The sequence below is a fragment of the Rhea americana genome, unplaced genomic scaffold (genome assembly GCF_003343005.1).
Source record: "Rhea americana isolate MKP2758 unplaced genomic scaffold, rheAme1 scaffold_405, whole genome shotgun sequence".
In the NCBI taxonomy this organism is placed as follows: domain Eukaryota; kingdom Metazoa; phylum Chordata; class Aves; order Rheiformes; family Rheidae; genus Rhea; species Rhea americana.
Window position 1 is genome coordinate 116,008 of NW_028186541.1, and position 23,217 is coordinate 139,224.

The window sequence follows — 23,217 nt, forward strand, 5'->3', positions numbered from 1 at the left end:
CCTGGGCCCCCTCGGCCGCCTCCCTCCCTCCGTGCCCGCCGCGCCGGCCCTCGCTGGGGGCGGCTCCCGGCCCCCGCCGCCCGGGCCCCCCGCGGGAGGATGTCGGAGGATCGCGAGATGGACAAGACGATCAAGGTAGGGCGCGGGCGGCGGGGCTCGGCGTCTCCTTCCGCGGCCCCCGCGCCCGGTGCGGCGGCGGGGAGGCGCGGGGCAGCGCGTGGCGGAGGCTCTGCCGCACGGCGGGGCCGGCTGCGGAGGCAGCGCTGCCGCCTCGGTCCCGCTCCGCGTTCCTGCGCGGGTGCTGTCGTGAAAACAAATCTGGCGTGTGGGATGTTTGTGTTTGGAGTGGCGGCGGCGGAGCTCCGCAGATCCAGGCTTTTTTTCTCTTTCTTCCTTTTTCCCCCCCTCCTTTCCCTCCTCCTCCTCCAGCAAGAATCGCCGTATGAGCTTCACACTTCCTCGGGAATCCTTCTGTGACCCCACTGAGCAGCTTTCCTGAGGAAAGCGGGGAAGCCGTTCTGACAATAAAAAAAATGTGTTGAGGACTCTGCACGTTTTTATCTTGCACAAAATGTTCTCAGATACAAATTCTGGTTGCCTTAATAAATACTTAGTTTAACGAGACAAACGAATTCCAGAATAGCGTAGGTAAAAAGGACCTAACATATTGGAATTTGGCTTTTTTTCTCATTCACGTACCTTCAACTGTTGGACTTAGCCTTACATAGTTCACTGGGGGTGAAAAAGAGATATTGCAGTACAGTCATGTATTGCTGAGCTCTAGATTGATTTAAAAATGTGTGGATCTTGTTTTTTGAAATGAAAAAGCCAAAACTGGAAAAGAGTCTAGGCATAATGTACGGGCAGCATGACTGCAAGGAAACTGAAGTGTCGAGTACCAGAGCGGTATGCTGACTCCTCGTGCTTCGTTATCAATCTTAGCACAGTGCAGGTGAAATACCTGTCTAGAAGGCTTTCAAAACGATTATTTTGTCTAATACTTCTGTTATATTTCATGTAGAGGTAATGATGTATATCGTAGCTCTTCTTTTAAAGCAAACAAAGAAACCCCCTGTCCTGCAGCAGTAGGGACAGCCTCATACCTGCCTTGCTCCCCTTGGTTTGGAGGAGGCTGACTAAGAACAGATTCTGGGCAAATGTTTTGGGTAGCAGGTGCTGTCTAAATCAGAGACATGATTTACTCCATTTGAGCGTTACGTTGGTTCCTCTCTTCTACTAATGCTCGTTTATTGTTCAAGTTTGATTTTCCATCTGTGTCTGCAGGTTTAAGTTCTGTGGGTTGAGGTTGTGATTACTGCTTAGTGTGAGCTAGCAGAAGTCGAAAGGCCAGCAGTTTAGCAGTGGAGAGCCAGTTACATTGATTATTTGCATATCACTTGTTGAACATGTGGCATTTGTCCAAATAGCAGTCTATATATTAATCAATATGCATTATTATTCCTGAAGGACTCTTATGTCGTACCTTTTTTCACTGGGATTCAGTGGAAACCGGGAAGCACCTGCCAGCTCTGCTGAGCAGGCCTTAAGCATACTAACTGTGTCTGAAAAGGGCTTCCCTGTTGTTGATCAAGTTGGGAGAAACTGCAGTCCTAGCTTTCCAGACTGTTGCTGTCCCAGACAGCTGATTCTGCATGAGAGATGCTCAAACTGTTGGTTTGGGTACCCTGAACTTCTTGAAATGGAATTGTGCTAGTGAAGAGAATTTGACTTGTAGAATGTGTGACATGTTTTGTAATTGAATACACTTCAGATCAGTTTATTCCTTTTCCCAATGGAAATTAAGGTAAGGTAAGGAGTAATCAGAAGTTTAAAATTCCTCTACTAGTAGCTGCAAAGAAGTTTACGTTAAGAAAATTGCACCATTGCTTTTTTCTTTTCTCTTTTTTTTTCTCCCCCCCGCCTCCCTGAAAGTGCTCTCTGGAGCACTCTTCTGCCTCCTCTGTTCCCAGCCTCAGCAGATTAGTTCCAGCTGACCTGTCAGCTAGTTCACAAGTTCAGTGCTGTGCAGCAGTGCTACTGTAAGGCATGCTGTTTTCCAGATGTGGAGCTAAGTACGGGATACTAGGCCTTCTGCTACCTGCATCCATAATGCAGTCATCCAGATGGAAAGGCAAGCATTTAGGCCTAATTAGTTGAAATAACTTTAGTATTTTCAGAGGACAATTTTATATTTGGTTATTTTAAATATTGTATGCTGTTTGAATGTTAGGAAAGTGTGTTGATTTGGAGCTACATATACTACTCATGTTAGACTTGGAACTTGTATTTGTGAGCTAGAAGGAGCTTTAGTCAACTCTGAAGATTAATGTATATTAAAGTTCACAAATTATATATTTCCTAACATTAGGAAATGGTGAATGTTTCTTGATTACTGAGTTTTTTTACTTCTAATTGTCAAGCTGCTTTTGAATAAATAAATATAAAAATATAAGTGCAGAAAACAACACTTTTTTGTTTTTTTATTTCAAACTGCTAAATGCACAGAATAGGTAAGAGGAAATAAATTATCTTTTAATTAAAAATAGAGTCACTATTTGTAGTTGTTGACCTCACCCTTCAGGTGTTGAGAAATATCAGATCTTATTTTCCTTTCTTTCGATTCATGGATCACAAACTTGCTAGTTCCTGAACAGCTTCTCTGTCAGTAGGATTCTACTTGCTCAGCTGAAATGGAGAAAATGGTCTCTCTGCCACAGCAGAAGTGGCACCGTTTTGCCAAGCCCAGGCTTGTGTATAGAGATAGTATCTCTTTTTAAACCTACTTGTATAGTTGAAAAGGTTAGGTAAGTTTTGAGGCAGGCATGCAGGACCTTCTTCATTTTTGAAACGAGCAACAGACTTCAAGGCTACATGAAAAATAATTTTAAAAAGTTATCATTTAATCAAGAAAAAGTTATCATTTAATCAAGATGTGGTTTGAGAGTGCTTTGGCGTTTGCTTTTCTAGTTCAGTGCTTTTTCTTCAAAACTTAGACAGTGAGCGTGATCCTGGAAGCATGTGCTGAGAAGATACTGCACATTTTGGAAAAATCCTTTCTCAGCTTATAATGCTCTTCTAAAATTGTTTTCATTACACCTGTGATGATTTCAGTTTTCTATATCTGAATAGCACGAAAAATTGGATTAGCTCTTCCTGAATACGCTTCTCAAGGCTGAGTGAATTTTGTATTAATTAAATTGGTAAGAGCCAAAGTTTCTTTGAATTTCTACTTGAAAGCAACAAGCTGTATGTAGTCCACTGATCCTGGACTCTTTCCTAAGATCTCCAGTTATATTGTAATTATTTTTTTCCTTAACATCTTTCATACTAGTCACTTATTTATATAATAACCACTCCAGAATTATGAAAAAGGGCAAGTTTTCCATTTGCACCTATCACACAAAAAGCAGCCCTTTTATCTCTCCAAATCTTCCTTAAGTATCTGCTTTCTTGCTTTGCTCTCAGTCTGTGAGGCTGGAGGTTTGGCTCTGGCACAGCAGTTGTATTTGACTGCTGCACTCTCTGTTGGGGCASAGTCAAATGCTTCCCAGGTTAGGGGCTGCTGTTTTCCATACGCTTAGTTGAGATCATGGTTGTTCTCAGATTTCTGGTAGTTTGTTTCATGAGTAAAATCCTGAAATGCAGGAGATTTAAAATGAAATTAAGGGAAAACCTGATCAAAATAAAGTTACTTTGCAAGCAGTTGACTTCTGTTTTCTATGTGTTTTAAAAGTATTTTAGCTTCGTGTTTCAACTTCTGTAGTGCTAACTTTTGTTAACACCTCTTTTTCTTGCAGTGTATCACAAAGCATGGGTTTTTGGAAAATGGATTCTGAACATGCAAAACAATGTTCATGGAAAAATAATTCCAGAATTTTATAGCATGTATTACTTTATGCCTAGGGTTGGCACGCACCATTTCTACCATTCAGTGCTGCTCTGTTGCTAGATCACCCTCTGTGCGAGAGCATGTGGCAGCAGTATTATTCAAAATGCTCTCTACTAAAGCTGCCTTTGCATCCTGCGTTACGACATGTTTAAGCATGATAGTACCCAAGCCATGTCATAACAAAACCAAACCCTGTTTATATGGATTAGGACAAAGGATCATAAACATGAGCTCGGTTCATTATCAGACAAGCTAAAACTAGTCATGCATTTAATTTATAGTATAATGATTCCAAAGGTTTGAAAACTAAGAAAGAAGCAAAGTGATTTTTTCAGTCGTATTTTGTGATCAGAAAGTACATAACAGTGCCAAAAATGGGGTTTCTGTATTCAGTTACAATTGATACTTTTCCTCCCTGACTCTAAAATCCAGCTTTCCTGGGCAGAAAGTATCCCTTTTAAACTTTTTCGTATTAAAGGACAAAAGATTCTGTTTACTGTGTTCAATAATCCTGTTTCAGAATGCCAAGGTGAGCAATCTCAGCAAGATATTACAGCTGCACAGTGGTTGTTTTATATGAGCTCTTATGTTATTACGTGAACAGATGTATTTATGTGTAGTTTTCCTAGATGAAGCAAAACCCCAAAGCAGACTCTTTCTCTTCTTTAGAATCTTGCAGATCAAGTCTGCTGAGTTCATTTATTTATTTATTTTTTTTTGGAAGGGAATTAGTAAATTTTTGTTTTTAATCTTCCCCTTCCCTCTGCTCCTTCTTGAATAGGAAACCTCCATTTTAGAGGAGTACAACATTAACTGGACTCAGAAGCTGGGAGCTGGCATCAGTGGTCCTGTTAGGTAAGAGAGCACACCTACAGATTTGTATATCATCTTTGCCCGTTATATGACCTGTGGAGAAGTGAGTATGTATTTAAAGTGTACTAATAATGGCACACTTGATATCTTGAAGACTCTCTATTAAAAATAAATAAATGTCTCTGTACTCTGTGTGGTTGGTAGCTGATGTGTGAGCAAGGTATTGGGTATATTTGAAATAAAAATTCTCCTTGCTGCTCTGCGTTGTCCCATCTCACTGTATCCCTGACGCGAGGTGGCAACAGGAATCAGTGGTGAAAAGATGGCAGTAGAAAATGCTGCTCAAACACCTCTGTCCTTTCGTGCCGCTGGCAGTGCGGTGCAAAGGTTGCTGCTCCCATCTATGGTGTCCTCGCTTAAGGCGTCAGCACTCTACGCCATTTAGCTATTTTTACCAGCTATTTTTTCAGATCATCATGTGAGGCCAAAGCAGATAGTGCCACCAGCTCTGCATCTAATACCAGACCTGCCTGTCATGAATTTCTGATTGCAGGAAGTGGACACATTCTGTAAAGCAAAACATAGGTTCCCTTTTCAACAAGCGATCTCCCTTTTGGGAGCAGAAATTCATTCACAAGGTCTGGAAAACAAATGCCTGTGCCTCTCTGCTGCAGGGTGATCGTCTCTTGCCACCATTTATCTTCCTGTCCAGGCAGTTCACTTCTCATCCGTTTTCTCTTGCTGTTTTGCTCCAACCTCTATTAAAATATCCCTCTGTTCTTTATTCTCCTAGCTGCCTATTAATATGTGGGCCCTTCCCTCTGACGCAGTTCAATTGTTAATGTTAAATGGGGGAAAGAGAAGAAAAAAAAAACATGTGCAGCACAGTTGGTGACCTTGCCAGCATAAGGGTTTCCAGTAGGCAACACTCTATTTATTGCAGACTAGATTCTCCACTGGAGATGCTCAGTGTGCCAGTGAGCACTCTTAAACCAAATATACGCAGTACGTTGTGTTTTGTCTGCAGTTACCCAGTGCTCTGAAGTGCTCTCTCTGCATGGCTGAAAGTATAACTTTGTGTGAGGTGTTTCTACATAACTGTTTGTTGCAGAACACAGTGAAACTTGAGGCTTTCGAGCCTGAGTGTGATGACAGGTGCCCTGTGTATGCCAGAGTGAGCATTCTTGTTAGTTCCCACCTAAAGAGCTCACTCCTAACCATAAAGCAATTGCTTGAAGTGTCTCTTTAACATTCTTGCTGACTGAATAATTTTATTGCTGTAATACCAGAGTCTGCGTGAAAAAATCCTCTCAAGAACGTTTTGCACTGAAAATTCTTCTCGATCGTCCAAAAGCTAGAAATGAGGTATAGTTCCTGTTTATACTGTCTGCCTTCTGACACACTGCAAAGTCTCTACCTTTCAGGGAATTGTTTCAGTGATTTTAAAAAACCTTGCTATGCAAATCTTGCAATGCAAGATTCCTTGCATTTGATCCTAGATCTGCTGGGCTTGGTTTCTAGAAGCAGTGGGTGAAATGAGGTGAGAGTCCTTCTGACTGTGTATTTGCTGAAGGTGTATGTTATATATGCACAGGTCTAACTTAGAGCTGTGTTTCAAACCTAGTGTTCTTCCTATGCCCTGCGTAATGGACCGTGAATTGTTTAGAAGCCATTTTGTTTCCATACATCTCACTTTTGTATGGCACTACTGTAAGAATTGCTGCAAATACTCGAGTTGTGAGTCTATATGAGAAACTAAACAAGCACGCTGATACTGTTTGTGACTCTATTACTATGGCTGACGAGAGCATGCCAATGTAGACTGGCATCATAAGCTGTCAGTGTATTTAAAATGATATGCAGTTGTTAAAGTTCCTGTGAAAGCAAAGGAAATATTCATTGTCTTTAAGGTTTAGGCAACTTTTTGCTGTTACTGTGCAAGTTCTTGTTCTTCATACAGATATTTTTCCCTGGGAACTTTAAACATCAAGATTTGGCTTGATATAGCAGTCCAGGTGGCTTTAAACAGAGTGAAATTTCTTAGGTTCCTATTTCAGAAGGCCTGAACAGGAGATGAAATTTCACCTGTCATAAGTGCTAGACTAATCCATTTGGCCATAAAAGGAAATGGATTATGGAACTTCAGCTTTTATTCGTAAATTTCCAGATGTTTGTCAGTTTGAATGATATCTGAATGCTCCTTTAAAGCTAATTCTAGCTTAGATTTCATTAAATAAATAAAGATTGGATGTTTTCTGAAATTCTGCTGGGTTTGATTCCATGGCCTGTGAGGAATAGGTAGGCAATGTATGATCTTTTTTTCTTTCCAGTCCAAGTAGCGTAATGGCTGTTGGGTTACTCATATAAATGCTTTCAAGCATTCTTTTATTTTTTTGAATAATTGGAGGTCTATTTTAAATTGTGTGCAACTCATGCTGAGCAGCACATAGGCTCATGTATGTTGTAGTCTTGGGGGCAGAGGGAGGAGTAGAACTAGGCAGATGCATGTTGTTGTGTGCAGTAACGTTTCTTCCCTTCTCTTTAAGGTACGTCTGCACATGATGTGTGCAACACATCCAAATATTGTTCAAATTATTGAAGTTTATGCTAACAGTGTGCAGTTCCCACATGAGTCCAGCCCAAGGTAAGATTACATAGGATGATTCATTCCCACAGCTTGCTTTCCATGTTTAGGCCAAGGTAAAGTGTAGCTTGCTTTTTAAAATTATTTACTTTTTATCACAGTGTGACTGAAGTGAATGTTTATTTGGGRGTTCCAGACATGACGTACTTTAAACAAAGCAATGCTTGCTATTTCCCCTGTCAGTGCCCAGATCTTTGCACAGTGAAATGAATTTGCTTCCTTCAGTACTAGTTTTGAGCACATTTTCATTTCTTAGGCTTTCCACTGGAAAGTATGACAATTTGTGATACTTACATTGTCTAAGATGGTAAAATAACTGTCTGCTTTAGTAGCCTGAGTTGAATTGTTTGTAACCTTTGAGCATCTTTCTCCTTTTAAAGCCCTATTAAAGTAGAATTAGAGCTGTGGCTTTTGTTGCTACCCAGAATCATAAGCGCAGTCCCTTTATGTGATAGCGGTGACTGTGGGCCACCTAGATTGCCAATATTAACTAAAAAGGGAAGGAGGGCAGGAGAAGGGGAAAAAACAGCTTCTAAAACTATTGTCTTGTAATGTCAACACATTACCCCGTCTAAAATGAACATGGCAAAACATGAGCCAGACTAATTATTTTTAACATAGTAATATAACATGGGATAAAATGATACCTTCTAATTAGATGTTAGTTGTGGAAAAAAAGTTGGGAGGATTAAAGAACTGAGATCTGTCTTAGCCTCTGATGTATCTGATTTTGCTGTGTGAAGAGAAGAATTAAAGTTAGCATCTTGAGGACCTCTCAGTCCTCATCTCAACACTTCAGGAGGCTGCTGATAAAACTTTAGAACCAGGAGGTAGAATAGAGAATCCAAAATCAAAAGCATTAAAGGCAACTCTCAACCTGCTGTTTTTAAATTGCCATGAATATCTTTAGCACCTAGGAAGGTAGCTAAGCAGGTAGGCACATCTGGAAGGATGGGTGCAGACAGGTGTATGCAGCGCTCTAAACCAGCTCATGTTTGGAAGATATTTAGCCTGTTTAATACAAGACTCTGCCTGCTGTATTATTCTTTGAGGGCGGAGTTATATATTGGTATGTCTGAATGGCTTCCAGGCTCAAATTGGTTTACTGACGAGAAGTGTGGGGGGAGCTTGCAGGTATCTGTCTGAATCCATCCATGTAGACATGTCCGTGGTATTTGTTCCAGGTGGAAGTGGGACCTTAGCATGAAGATCGAACTTTAAGTTTCCTAGTTGACAATCTGTGTGTCAGATTGTGCTGGGAGGTGGAAAATCCAGCAGCTTACATGGTTAAAGGCAAAATTACTGAACCAAAATGGCTAGAACTGTAGAAGAAGCAATTATCTCTTTTGGCCTGCATCAATAAATATGAATATGCATTATTAGCTTAGCAATTCTGTTATTCTTTGATTATTTTTAATGTAATAAAATGAAATGCTTTTAAACAGGGCTCGGCTTCTAATTGTAATGGAGATGATGGAAGGGGGAGAGCTATTTCACAGAATCAGCCAGCACCGGCACTTTACTGAGAAGCAAGCAAGCCAAGTAACAAAGCAGGCAAGTTAATTCCCATGTATAAGCAAATCCATGAATGGTAATGGCTAAAGTATTTAACAATTTTATAGGGTGGGGGGAGGGAAAAAGGAAGCTAAAATAATCCTCAGTTCTGATGTGATGATCATTGCCTGCTTTGTTATAACCTGACAATGCCAAAGTTTTGATAGAAACAATGAATTTGGAGGTATGGGCTAGTTTTTCTGGGTTGGGACCGTCTGCAGTGGTCTACAGAGCACTTCACCAAAGAGCTGTTTTCCTTCGCAGTCTTTCTGCTGTCTTCCTCACTGCTGTTCTCACTGTTACATCCAGCAATCCACAGGTTCTCATCAGACCACATGTGGCTCCTTGGCTCCTGTCTGAGAATCCCTCTTGGCCATGAGATGGACTTAGTGTTTCTCCCCTCTTGGGTGGGGAAGCACATAATGTACATGTGTCCTGAGCCAGTGGTTTTCAACTTGTGTTCTGTATCTTATTTTGTGGAAGTCCTAGCTATCGTGGAAGGCTCTAAGAAGAAYGTACCAGTGTAGTTCATATTTTCTGTGCTGTTTGTTCTGGTGTCCTCCTTCACTCTCCATCTCTCTAGGCAGCTATAGCTCACTTAAATGTTGTGTTTTAATACCTCCGTGGTATTTATTACTAGAGGTTTTGGTGTCCATCAGGCTCTTTGTTGCTTAGCAGTGCATCTGCTGTGAGTAGCTTATCTCCTGCTGGAGTAGGCAGAATGACAAAGCAGAAGGGGCTTTGTGGGATTCAGTGCAGGGATCCCCAGTGTCAGTTCTTCTCAGTTTTGGGGTGAACTTGTTCCCTTTCACTTCCAAGCTGTTGGATGAGGTGTGGTGCCCAGCCAGAAAGCTTACATTCATGGAAAGGTTGCAGAAAYGGCAGTATGGTTGTGTGCCATGAGATCCTTTCTAGGGAGCTGCACGAGAGGACCAGCAGGATCCTGTAAGGARTGACAAGGCAGAAGGAACTTGCTGTCAGAATGGCTGAACCCTTCTGCATGCTAATTGTTACCGTGGCATGAGGCTGAGGGCCAGAGTCACCGTCATTTGCTTCTTGCGGAGGTTATAGTGCCATTCCAAACCAAAGATGTATGAACTGTCGGTGAGAGACTGCAGTGGAGACACTAAGCGGCAAATGTCCTGCTCCCGCACTTGTGATCACTGCAGCAAATAATGAAAATGTGAGACAAGATAYTACAACATTTGGCATAGATTGACATGACTGTTTATGAATATATCAATATCGTGATTGCTTCCCCCTGTGCAAGGGAGATGACGTTTGGTCTGAAGCAAATCGAGGCCAAATAATTTTGTCTTAATTTTTTGCCTTGTGCTTTGACTTGTTTCTAATGAAATGCTAATTGTGCAGTTAGTTACCTTTTGGACTTCAGCCAGCAAAGAAATTAGATGGCAGTGCGGTGGAAGTGGATTATTCTTGATGGTTTGTTTTCATGTCCTTTTTGAGTGGCTTGATTTTTTTTGTCAGTGCAAGGGGCTCTCCAGGATTAATTTGTCACAAAAACCCTTTAAACTGGAAAAAGACAAGACTGAATTAAATTCTGACTTTGTGTATGGTTAGGTTATTCATGTCCCAAGGAACTCTGTGTAAACAAATGTACTTTGAAAAAAAATTTTAAGGCCTTTWTTCTTTTACCTAGTGATTATTCATCACTACCCTGAGCTACAAATCTTAGCTCCCTGTACCCAGTAACAGTTAAAGCCTTGTCACAAAGCTATGTCATGTTTTCTGTGAATGTGTTTATATTGGTTTCTGAGCTAAGTTAACACTGAAGATCTCTTGTCACAATCATTTGTAGCCTTTTAAGGAGTCAGTGCTTCACCCTGCTGTATTTGGTTTCCGTAGGATTGTACCCAATAGGAGTTCTTCCACATAATGCTAATGTGGCTTTACCTTTTGTTTCAGTAGTATTTGTTTGTTTTTCTTTAAATGGATTACACTTTCAAATGTATAGCCTGTAGAGCTTTCATAATAAGACTTCAGGTTTTTAAACTACAGCAGTATAAGATGCTGTCTTTGGGGAAACAAATAAATAAAAAAATAAARTAATATATTTCTTTGCAGTATCACATTAAATGAATAAATTGCAGGCAGTCCTTTAAAGAATTAAAGAATAAAGCTGCCTGAATGTCAACTCTTAAGCGAGCAATAAATGCAATAAAGTATTTATCAAAATCTTGAAGCAAGAGCTCATTGACTATTAAATAAGGTAATTGCTGAGGAACAGGCAAGCAAGTTTAGTGACCTTGCAGACCTAATACAGCGTATAAAAGGACTTTGTAATGATCTATTTCACTTCTGGGGGTTGTAGTAATGCCCTGAGTTAGTCAAACTAAAATGATTGGGAAGCCTAATACAACTTATTTTCTGTTTACTTTGAGTGAAATGCAAATTGAATAGCTTTRTTTCATTTCCCAGTCTTCACACTTTACTGCACTATTGCTCAGTATGGCCACAGATGTCAACTCAGAATTGAATCCAAGTGGAACGAGAATGTTTGGGACTTAAAATATGTTGGCAATGTCCTTTTTAAAGCTAAAATAATTGTTCAGGCGAAAGGAGAAGTTCTACAGTTGTAGTTGATTTATTGTGCCCTTTTTCAGATAGCTTTGGCTTTGCAGCATTGCCACTCACTAAACATTGCACATAGAGACCTCAAGCCTGAGAACCTTCTCTTCAAGGATAACTCTTTGGTAAGATGAGGATTTAGTAATCTTTTTTTATTGCTGTATTCTGTAACTTAGTTTGATATTCAGAATAGTTGAAAATATCAAATAGTGCCAGTGCAATGTTGACCAAAAACATATGACCTTTGGGCTTTCCTGTACTCTGATCTGCTTGGAGTAGAGCATTCCATACCATAKATGCTAAATGTGGGTCAGGTTCTCCATCTCGACATGGAATCCTGCTTTGTAGAGGAGAGAATCCTCCCTGCCCCGTTTTTGCCCCACATGTCATCAGGATATGTTACACTGGCACTTTAGATGCTTTGACTGAAATATCCATAGAATGTGGCCTATCTTCTCTTACTYAAAACCACCCTGCATATGCAGTGACCTCCCTACAATGCATTTGGAGCTTTCCAAAGCTGAAACGGGCTGCTTTGGACCAGAGCACTCAGGAGAACAAAAATGATTGTTGCAAAGGTCRTTTCTGACCTCATTAGCTGCTTTGTGAAATGACAAGGGCATAAATACACAAGAGAAGTATGCTGTGGTGAAGGTAAGATGAATAGGAGGGCAAGAAGGATGTAGCAGAAAAGCAGATACTGTGAGATTTCATAATGAATCCTCTCCTTGTTTTAGGATGCACCTGTTAAATTATGTGACTTTGGATTTGCCAAAATAGACCAAGGTGACTTGATGACACCGCAGTTCACTCCATACTATGTAGCACCTCAGGTAAGAGTAATTTCATTTCTAAGTTATAGAGCAATAATAATATTTATTACTTATACCTTCAAAAACATCTAATTTTAAAAGCTCCTGCTATACTATTAAAGGCTTCTGACACAGGAGTCTTGAATAAATAAACAGTATAGGGTAGCTGCCTTTCAACATAAAGTGCCACTGTGGCCTACTGGTTGCAGCAGGGTATTGCAAGGCAAAATTCCTGGATTGTATTTCTAGTTTTGCCTTGTTGTTGATGCCTCCTGACTCTCTCCATCCTGACTCAGTGAGAGTACTCCAGGATTTTGAGAGCTGGTCTCTTGCTCTGTTGAACCAGTTGTTTTATAGAAATCTCTGCTTTGCAATCTTTCTTCCAGCTCAGGCTCATGCGAGATTATGTTCAACAAGACAATGCTGAAACAATAAGGTTCTGTAAAAGCAATTGCTCACAAATGGGGCAGTGCCAGAGGGTTACCCATTTACCTTGACTTGCCACCCTTATCAGTAGTCTATGATTACAGACAGGCTGGCTGTTCGAGTACTGAGGAAAGCTTAAGAAAGTGGCAGAGATCGACATTTAATTGTGGTATTGAGCACTTTGGCAGCTTTTAAAGGCTAGCAAGAGCAGCTGCAGATGTTAGACCATGCAGGAGCAGGCAAGTGTGCCCYGTACATGGCCTACTCAATCTGCTGGAGTCTGCAGTGCAGGCAGGGTTTTTTAAAACAAATGAACTGCCAAACCCTTAAAGTTTTCCCGAGTATATTTAAACTGAGATTTTTGCATAAACATACTACAGACTTGAGCAGGTTTTCATGGGAGAGGTAAAAGGGGACATATCTGGAGCTAGGCTTACCCTCCAAATGCATTTTAAACTCTAGGTTCCTAAGCATGAAGRTTGTTAAAGCTTTTGTAGAAAACAGGTGTAAGCAGTTGCTTTAATTCAGGCAAAATTGGGGTTTTCATCCAAAGCAGCTAAATACTGTAGCTGAAATTTTCCCCCATGTTTTGTCCCATAGAAAGAATAGTTTTAGTTTGGCAGAGTTTTAAGCAGCTGGAATAACTGTACCTAACTGTAAAGCATCAGGCATCTTTGGTATACACAAAACACAACACTGCTGTTATACCTGTAATCTGGATGTACTTTGCGATTTTTTTAGGATTGTTCTCTTTTCCTCTTGTGACAATAGGTGTTGGAGGCACAGAGACGGCATCAGAAAGAAAAGTCTGGTATTATCCCCACCTCTCCAACACCTTACACTTACAACAAGGTAAGCTATGAAATAGTCCATAGGTCAACATATTTTTAAGTACAGTGTCTTTTCCCTCCACCTGCCAGATGTATATGCTGTAGAAATAGTCTGTAGACACAGCTTATCATCTAAGAAAATAAACTTTGTTGCCCTAAGATCATATACTTACAGCCAGGAGCAATATAGTTGTRTTAGATACATCCCTGAGCAATGAGATTAACTAGCCAAATACTTCATGCTGAGTAAAAAGCAGGATCTACAAGAAACCATAAGGAAATGTGTCACTTTATTCCCTATTATATATGCACATGTATTTTCAGCAAGAAGGAAGTATAACTTTGTCACTGTATTTCTCATAAGTTGATTTCATTCAGCTATTCTAAAAGATGTTGCAGAGTAACTAGGTGTACAGCGTCATTTCTCTCATTAAGTTTATTAGGACCAGACCAAATTTCGTTCAACTGACTTAGAGAACTGTTAAATTAGAAGACTGATCTCTGCAGGTAGCTTTCTCTGTCAGTTTAGAAGAGACATGCTAAATGCTGCTGCTGTCTCTGTTTTCTAATGAAGCAGATAATTAAATGGTTGCTTGATCCAAGCCTAATTAGTGATTTTCTAATTAAAGGAGAAATTTACAAACACTAACAGGAGCATCAAATATTAACAAGATTTTGGAAAGAGTAAAATGATTCTGCTGGAATGTGACCATGAGAGAAGTTCTTCTGCCTCCATAAAAGATTGATTCAGAATCCTCTTCTACTGTCAGCTGGGGCTTCTGAATCTGCAAAGCACTGTTTAGGCTAGCCTGTTCTGGCAGCTGCGATGGTGCCTTGTCTGAAGCAGGGATCTTCTSCAAGATGAGCGCTAGCATATTGCGTCATCTGTTGCAGGAGGCCATGGGTGATCACAACTGATACTAGAGTCTTGGTGAAGTTTGTGATGGAAAGTGCCTGAAAAGGTGGTGTTCCTTTTTTGGATCGTTCCAAAATACCTTCCTTCCATTAGCATTGCTCTCATCTGCTGTGCTTAGGAGAGTTTGGATCACTGAGTGTTTTCCTTGAGCCTGTTTATTTTGATTAAAGTTAGCTGATTTCTGATTGCAGTATTAAATGCCTGCACTGATTCCAGCTTCAAGGATGGTTGGCTAACCCACACATGYTAGAGGGGATAGTTTGATAGATAGTGATATGTTTGAATAACTTCTATAGAGAGCTAAAGCAAAGACAGACAGAGACAAACTTCACTAAATTAGTCTCTGTGGGTTTTCTAATCATGAGTCTGCCTACTTCAGAGTTATGGCTCTCTGTTCYCAATCCTGGAAAAATAGCTTGATGGCTGAAACAGCTGCTAAGCACTCTTTATGAAAAGGGTTTTCAGATAGGTGCCAGTATGCCTTCAGTGCAGAATTTCTCCTGTTCCCTTTTGTGTGAAAAGTTCTAGTCCCAGTTAAACTCTTTTTTTTTTTTTTTTTTTTTTTTTTTTGCAAAGTCGTACAAGGCAAGGACAATTCCACCTCTGTGGACTGAAGCAGATTGATTCTCCAATAATAGTCCTCTCCCAGGGGTTTCTCTTCCGTTCATTGCAAAAGGGTAGGATGAGATTCCAAACACATCTCGAAGTGGTTGCTTCCTGTTCGTGTTGGTAACAGTTTGACAGCAGTTTTGTTCTTTTAATGAACTAAATAGCCTTGGCTATGGCAAATGAAGCAAAAATTGGGCCATATTCTTGTATGGAGTTAAAGAGCCTTGAAAGCAGATACCARCTGGAGTTTACTCACATATTGACAAGGTTAACACTCTGCTGCCAATGTGTTTTCCCCTTGGTATATTCAACTGCCTTGATCTTCTGGGATTTACAAGGTGATAAGGTGATTTTGTTTTCACTTGGGGTAGATTGTTCAAAGAATTGATCAGTTCACTCTGAACTGCTTTCCATCATGACTGCACTAACTGGAACTGCTGCTGAATGAAAGCAGCTTTATCCTTACCTTGCCAAGTATGACCCGCTGCAAAAGCAGCATCTGGCATATACCTGCTTCCCTGAAATAGACTATAGGAAGCCCCAGGTACACTGTCCTTCCACAGCATTTCAGAGTCTGCCTGGGAATGCCTGTAATCCACCTTCATGGTCAGTAGCTCTTTCCCACACATTTAAACTGGAGAAAAAAAGCACCTCTGACTTCTGAGTATTTGCATTAAGCTATGTGTGTATTGGATCAAATATGTGCATGTATGTCATGGTTGGAGGGGTTTTTAAGTACAGATCAGACTCTTGAAAAATAAGGTCTAATAACCATATTCACAAAGACTTTGGACACCTGATTCCTATTCATATGCCTAAAATCGCATTGATTTCATTAGAAACTATCTACWGTCACTGGAAAAACAATGAGAAATTAGGTATCTAAATAGAAATTAGACTTCTAGATCCATCAGGGGTTGGCTTAAACAATCTACTAAAAACCATGCTTATGTGAGGTAATGCCATGGAGTTTCTCTAGTCATCAGCATCCGCATGTTTTGTAAAAGTCAAGGGTGCAACTTTGTGATCAGTGTGAGCTGATCTACATGTACTGCCTTTAGAAGGTGTCTTGTCTTCAACAGGCTGAGTTGGTGCTGATCCAGCCAAAAAGCAGTTGGAGTCAGGGATTTTTTTTGTTTGCTGGGTTAGTCTGTGCAGCTGCAGGAGCACCAATGCTGTCCCAGAGAAGGTAGCAGAATATACAGCTGTGGTACAGACAAGGTGGTGCTGAGGCTCCTCCCTTTAGCAGCTGTGCAGAAACTGATTATTAAACTAATTGCAGAAAATCCCCAGCCCCACAAATCTGCCCACAAGTGTCTTTTCACAGTCATCTGAACCTGAGCTGAGTTCAGACTTCTCCACACACTTGGGTACGTGCTCCTTGTGTCGGCACAACCCTTTGGGAGTCCCCTGGAGGACTCATATGGCTAGAAACCAAGCCAATAAATAAATTATTAGCTGCACAAATGCTAGTGTTGGCACAAGAGAAATGGATGGAAAGGATGGCCAAGGTCAGAGCAAGTCCTTCTAGCCCCACACAGTGCTGTGTCATTGGCAAATGATAGTAGAGCTCTATCCATAATGATATAGTCCTATGGCAGCTTGAATCAAAGTGGAGGCTGATATGATCCTCTTCCCTACTTCAGACTAGTGCTGATGTGTGAACACAGAGTGATCCAGATGGGGAATTTATCTGGAGCTGTAGCTTCTTTAYTGAGTTGGCTTTTGGCTGGATCTGCTTCTTGAATGAACTTGCTCTGTATCATGCAGGCAGTAACACTAGTGCAGGGGCTGGAGAGGGGAGCTGCAGCCTGGGGTAGGAGGGGTGGTGTGAGCATGGCATAAGCAGCCGTGAGACACTGCTCCTGCTTACCTGCAGGTTCTTCATCTCTGTGGCTTTCACTACGTGTTTTTGTTACAGACCTTTCTTGAGYATTTCTGCCAACTCGTTTGTTTGAAGGTGTTTGTTTTTTAAATCCYAGATTCTAAAACGTGACTGTATGGCATTCCTTTTTATTTTAAGTTCTGATATTCAGAGACTGTTCCCCCCCCCCCCAAGGATCATGAGAGATGTAATAAATGCACAGCTTGTCCACACCTCTGACGTGCTGGCTGTTGCCAGCATTGCATAGCACAGAGTTACAGAAGCTTTCTGTAAATAAGGTAGTTTGGGCACTGGAAACAGTCTAGCTTGGCAGCATGAAATTATTTTATGCCTATGTATTTACTAGGAAGATATTTTAAAATACCTTGTTAAGCCACACTAGCTGGTAGTAGTAGTGAGCTGATGCATTTCTGTTGAAGAAAAGGATAAAACATTAAGCAACTGATGGAGAAAATCCATATAAAGTTTTATTTCTGATGGAATTTTGAGCAAAGCCCCGAAGTGATTCAGAGGGACCTGCAGGAGGAGGGGGARCTGCGCTTCTATTTTCATAGGGAAGTACACAGAACTACACCACTGCTTGCTGCAAACTGTACCCCAAAGTGATCATTTCCTTGCTTTCAGAGCTGTGACCTGTGGTCCCTGGGTGTCATTATTTACGTGATGCTGTGTGGATACCCTCCATTTTACTCCAAACACCACAGTCGGACAATTCCGAAGGACATGCGGAAAAAGATCATGACAGGAAGCTTTGAATTTCCAGAGGAAGAGTGGAGCCAGATCTCAGAAATGGCGAAAGACATTGTGCGAAAGTGAGTCAGCTAAGGAAAATGTTGTATTGCTCTTTACTTAAATTAAGAAATAAGAAAATAACTTGAAAGGGCATTATCACAAAAGACTCCCTTTTTTTTTCCCCCAAAGGTGGGTGGAATTGCCTGCAGCATATACAGCTGWTTTTTTTTGTCATATTTGGCATGAAGTAAGTTTAGTTTAAACAAAAAAAGAATATTTTTTCTTTCCCTCTTTTTTTTTTTAAATTCCCCAACTTAAGTTCAATTTTTTGACGTCTCCTGTCTCCAGAATTGCTATGGTGTATTGTGCATTTATTGTGTAAGTGCAGTGGCGCAGAAAAGCCCTTCTTGCTTCAGAAGGAGGTAGACAACTGGCTGTCAAATCTGCAAGCACTCTGTAGGCATGTGTCTYCTATGGAAGAGTCTAAACTCCCATTAAAATCAGGGGGGGCATTAAAGTGGCTAAATAGGAATTATCCAACTAAGTACCCCTGTGGATGTGTGTCTTAGTACCCTGTGCACGCAATATACAGTCTCAAAGGAGTSAGAACAGAGGCATGGGAAGGGAAGTCAGAACTAATTTCTGTTCACTGTCTCATATAAAGAATACTGATAGGTCATACTTGGCCTTAAATGGGTGTATTAAGATCTGTTGCAAGAATAAGGTTTTTATGGTTATTTTATTCTAAATGCTAATGGAAACTGTTTTTATACAAGTACACATCTCTTGCAAATGTTTCAAATATTGTGATCCAGTGGTGCTGTTTGAAAGCAAGAATGTGACACTGATTGGCTCTTGACCTCRCTTATTTTTTTAAAAATATGAGAGGGATTTTCTGCCTTTGTTTGTAGCTTCAGAGGAACTGGAAATGTATGAGCAACATAAGTAGGGAAAAATATCCATCTGATAAACAATTTTTAACAGTGACTGTGTCCTTCGAGATTCTGTGAAGCCTCCAAGGACTTAAAAGAACTTTTTTGGAAAGGGTGCCGGGACCTGTTTATAGCAACATAGGAGAGCCCAGAATCTGTCACCAAATAAACAGCAGACTGTGTTGCAGAGAAACTTCCATTTATGCCAAGGTCAACTCTTCTTCTCATACAGAAGCTTCACAGTCAAAAGATTTCATTGTTTTTTTAAAATGAAACTGGTTACATGGTGTTACTTGGATTCCCTTGACTTTGTGTAATTCTCTTCATAATGCTATCAGGACTCCTTTCCCTGCTTTTCTATCTTTTTCCAACCAGTGAGTCTGAATCTGTGTTTATGATGCAGAAATACTTTTAGGCATCTTGTAACTTTGAAGAAGTTTATATATAATTAGATAGATTGCTATTCATGTGAAGTCTTGCTTCTGGAGGTCGCATTCTGCATTCAAGTGGCTGCTGCCTTTCAAGCATCTTGAGCCGATTTCTGACCTCAAGCTTTACAAATTGGAGTACTTGAGAATATATTAGGACTTTGAAAAATGAAAGAAAAGGAATGTATGTATCACGGGTTTCATATTAAAACTGAACTGGAGACCTGTTTGTCAGCATGGCCTTGCAAGTGAAATTTATGAGCTAGCCTATGATCCTGCTGACATTTGGTAAAGGTTTTCTACTTTCTCAGTACATTGAACAATTCTGTTCTGTGGTCAGGAAGCTGATTTAGAGTATTGTTTAAAAGTGTGATAAAGTCATCAAGTCATTTTGTTTCTAGTGTAGACTCTTGGAATAACTTGTTGGTGTTTGGGCTGAAATTTTACTTTTTTATTAAACAGTTGTGGTTATCATGAGCACATGAGTTTATGTGCAAAACCTCTTTCCAGTGTGGTGGTGTTCCTCCTAGTAAAAGGTAATTCCACAATTTTTTCTCAGAGATCTCAGAACAGAGTTTCTTTTCTATTTTGAGATGCTGTAGCCTGCTAATTTCTCCATTAGTGGAGCCTTTGGCAGAGGGAATAAATCTAAGGAGCTGCATGGTGGAAGCAGCTAATGCAGAAACCAGCTATCCAACTTTGAGACTGTGCATTACTTCACCATGCCCAGAGTCAGTGATATGAGTATAGACTATTATGCAGATGAGCTCTAGATGCAGATTTTCAGTGGACGTCCATCTGGATCACTCCTATTTCCCTTGGGGTATAATTCCCATCTGGGAGGATGTGAATATAGAGGTCAGCTGAACACAGGTACTGCTAGAACAGCCTTTAGTAGCTTTCTTTGCACTGAGCTGTTGTATACAACTGAATGAGCTGTGAGTGTTAAAATACCACCCCAGCAAGGSTCAGTGATGTAAAATGGCTGGCAGAAAGTCAGCCTGCTTTGGGGTCAGTTTAGTGTTTTATGTCTTAGGAGAGGTCTCTCTCTCTCTCTCTCTCTTTTTTTTTTTTTTTTGACCTCTCTGATGCTCTGTGGGAACAGAACACTTTGCAATCTCTAAACATCAGRTTGTTTTGTGGAAACTCTAAACAAGGAGTTCTTTATGGACTGATTGATTCCTCACCCAGGCTGCTGAAGGTCAAACCAGAGGAACGGCTGACCATTGAAGGTGTCCTGGATCATCCCTGGCTCAACTCCACCGAGGCACTTGATAACATCCTACCCTCCGCCCAGCTGATGATGGACAAGGTCTAAACAGTGTTTTACCAAGAATGTTGCACAGGGGAGCTAGATAGCTCCTAGGTGGTTTAAGTGTTTTCTTTCCTGTAGTATTATGCTGAAAAAATTCCCTTTCTGCTTTAGTGAGAGCCTAAGATATTTGTATGCAAATGAGTAGAGTTTCATTTGAAATTTAGGTTAGGATAAGATGTTGGAAGATGAGAGGTGAAGAGCAGCAGCTGTGTGCTAACAAGGAGAGAACAGAATATGGCAGTAGACATAACTGAGGACTCTTCTCTAGGCCTTCCCCCCTTCTCATTTTATACCTGACTGCAGCTCAATGACTTCATTAATTGGCAGCAAGAGAATCATTCATGTAATCTCCACTGCTCCTCGCTTCCTTTAAACTTTGTGCAGACAGGAGTTCAGAATCATTTCAAATTTGTGAATATGAGAAGCAGACATGATACTTTGTCATACTCAGCCCCTGTGAGGTTGGACCATACTGTCCTACAATTGATGGCTGTAGTTCTAAGCATGTCATGTGGAGTGCAGGCCTGAGGTTTGATAGGCATCTCTGAAATGCATAAAATATTTTTTTTGGCTATGGGCAGACATTGTCTCTGTATTGTCCTTTTGTTCACAAAAAAGCTAATTAAAACATCATGCACTTTTTTTTCCTCCCCATTCCAGGCAATGGTTGCGGGGATACAACAGGCTCATGCAGAGCAACTTGCAAACATGAGAATCCAAGACCTCAAAGTCAGTCTCAAACCCCTTCACTCTGTCAACAACCCAATCCTGCGCAAAAGGAAATTACTGGGGTAACTTTCTAAACCTGTTTTTGAAAGATCAAAATGTTGGCAGCTCTGATGCCTGGAGAATGACTCTAAGCCATGCTACAGGTTATTCACTTGTAACATACTCCTGAAAATTTCCTTAAAGAAACTTTTTTTTCTTACTTTAAATGATCTCAKAATGTAGGATGTTGTTATAATTAATCCTCAATCTGGCGTGCTTTCCAGCCAGTGTAAGAGTGTGCTGAACTCATTCAGTTATGCAATAAGTAAATTTTGACTAAAGTTGAGTTACATTTGAATTGTAATTGTTTCCTCCTCGTTCTGTTGCAGCACTAAGCCAAAGGATGGTGTATATATCCATGATCCTGAGAATRGAAGTAATGATTCCAACGTGGCTCTGGAAAAGCTCAGGGATGTGATTGCGCAGTGCATTCTTCCGCAGGCTGGTAAAGGTTGCCACTTTTAAGAAAGTTACATTCCTAAACATTGAAGGCACTGACTTTTTGTTGTGCCTCAAGACCAGTCTGTGTTAGTAGTGAGGAAGGATAAACAAATATCCTGTCATCATAGTCAGCCTTAAGAGGAAACTGTTGTGTTTGGACTGTAATTTTGGTGCATGCACGATATTAATGTTAAGAGTCATGTGCAGAGCTGTTAAAATGACTTTCAAACAGGTGTCTGCTCTCAGACCAATTTTCTAGCTTCTGTGGGACAAGGCAGAATAACTGCAGGTATTGTTTACTGAAGCTCTGAATGTTGCTGAGAGCAAGAATGACAAACCTCTTGTTTATCTTTGTTCTCCTAAATAGGAGAGAATGAAGATGAGAAGCTGAATGAAGTAATGCAGGAGGCCTGGAAGTATAATCGAGAGTGTAAGTTGCTGCGAGACACTCTTCAGAGCTTCAGTTGGAATGGTAAGGAACTCCTGTTACCTGGAGGTGAATGAGGGGAAGCAGTGCTCTCAAATGGAAATAAAATGAGCTTCTTGAATTTGTGCCAGAATGATTTAATTTTGACACTCTTTCAGGCCCCTGTTCAGTCAACATGGATGCTCTATAARTGAGGTTTAAATACAAAACAAAAACTTGTATTTGATGTTCAGGATAGAGTTTTCAAAGGCACAAAGTCATTTAGGAACTTAAGACTATAGGCAGATCATCASTTTAGAAACTGCTTATAGCAGTTCTGAGCCTGTTTTCTTCTGGTTATTTTTTACTCTCATTCTGCTGCTGGCTGCTGTCCTTGCAACCAAGCTGTTTCAGCAGATAGCATGAGCAGCCTTACCTGTTTCAGCACAAAACCTCTKTGGCTCAGTTTGGAGAGGGAAGAGACTTAAACTGGTCCAGCTGACTTGGGGGTGATGTGGACTGTGTGCTCAGGTGGCTCCCTGACAAGTACAGGGCTGCACAGCCTCCATGCGTGGATGGTGATGAATAGAAGGTGACCACTGACATCRGCTAAGTTCAAGGGCTTACCTATGCCTTTTCCCTTATTCTGTTTAAGTGCTCTTTTTTTCTTCAAGAAACTTGATGTCATAAGTCATTTTGGTGCCCTTGCAAATGTTGTCCTAAACTTCTATATGAAGCATTGTTTTGTATTCAGTCAGTATATGATTCTAGCCATGATTGATTTCCTCCTTGTGCCCAGTACCAGCTGACAACCTATTCTTTTCCTTTCAGGCAGAGGATTCACAGATAAAGTGGATCGACTAAAACTGGCAGAAATAGTAAAACAAGTTATTGAAGAGCAGACAAACTCCCATGACTCTCAATAGCTGGAGCTTTTTTTTTTTTTTTTTTTTTTTACCATTTAAGATTTATTCTTTAACTGTAAAAAGTATTTTTATGTAAATTAATAAATCATAATTATTTCATTAAATTTCCATACTGCTTGAAAATGCTGTATAGTTGTAGATACAAAAAATCATTGGTACTGTAATATTTTTTTAAAACTCAGTTCCTTGAGGTATATATGATCACTTATGTACTGTTAATCATGAGTCCCCCAGATGGGGCAAATTATATTGTTAAAGACTTTTTTTTTCCTTAATAACCAGTTGCAGAAGCTGCCTTCCAT

At 40.5% G+C, this 23,217-nt stretch overlaps 1 protein-coding gene across 4 annotated transcripts; it reads left to right on the forward strand.

Annotated features, from left to right (window-relative positions):
• Nucleotides 1-6: 6 nt before the first annotated feature.
• On the forward strand, nucleotides 7-23,038 carry MAPKAPK5 (MAPK activated protein kinase 5). 4 transcript variants are annotated; one of them, XM_085314506.1, is made up of 14 exons: nucleotides 7-135; nucleotides 4,671-4,744; nucleotides 5,992-6,067; nucleotides 7,249-7,346; nucleotides 8,792-8,904; nucleotides 11,529-11,614; nucleotides 12,227-12,322; nucleotides 13,499-13,579; nucleotides 17,592-17,779; nucleotides 20,251-20,371; nucleotides 21,035-21,165; nucleotides 21,472-21,593; nucleotides 21,951-22,055; nucleotides 22,821-23,038. In XM_085314506.1, the coding sequence occupies exons 1-14, from the start codon at nucleotides 100-102 to the stop codon at nucleotides 22,913-22,915; spliced, it is 1,422 nt and encodes a 473-aa protein (XP_085170632.1). In that variant the 5' UTR covers nucleotides 7-99; the 3' UTR covers nucleotides 22,916-23,038. The 4 variants fall into 4 exon arrangements, with proteins under 4 accessions (XP_085170632.1, XP_085170633.1, XP_085170634.1 ...); XM_085314507.1 differs by having other exon boundaries at nucleotides 21,472-21,587; XM_085314508.1 differs by lacking the exons at nucleotides 7-135; nucleotides 5,992-6,067 and having other exon boundaries at nucleotides 4,670-4,744.
• The last annotated feature ends 179 nt before the right edge of the window (nucleotides 23,039-23,217 follow it).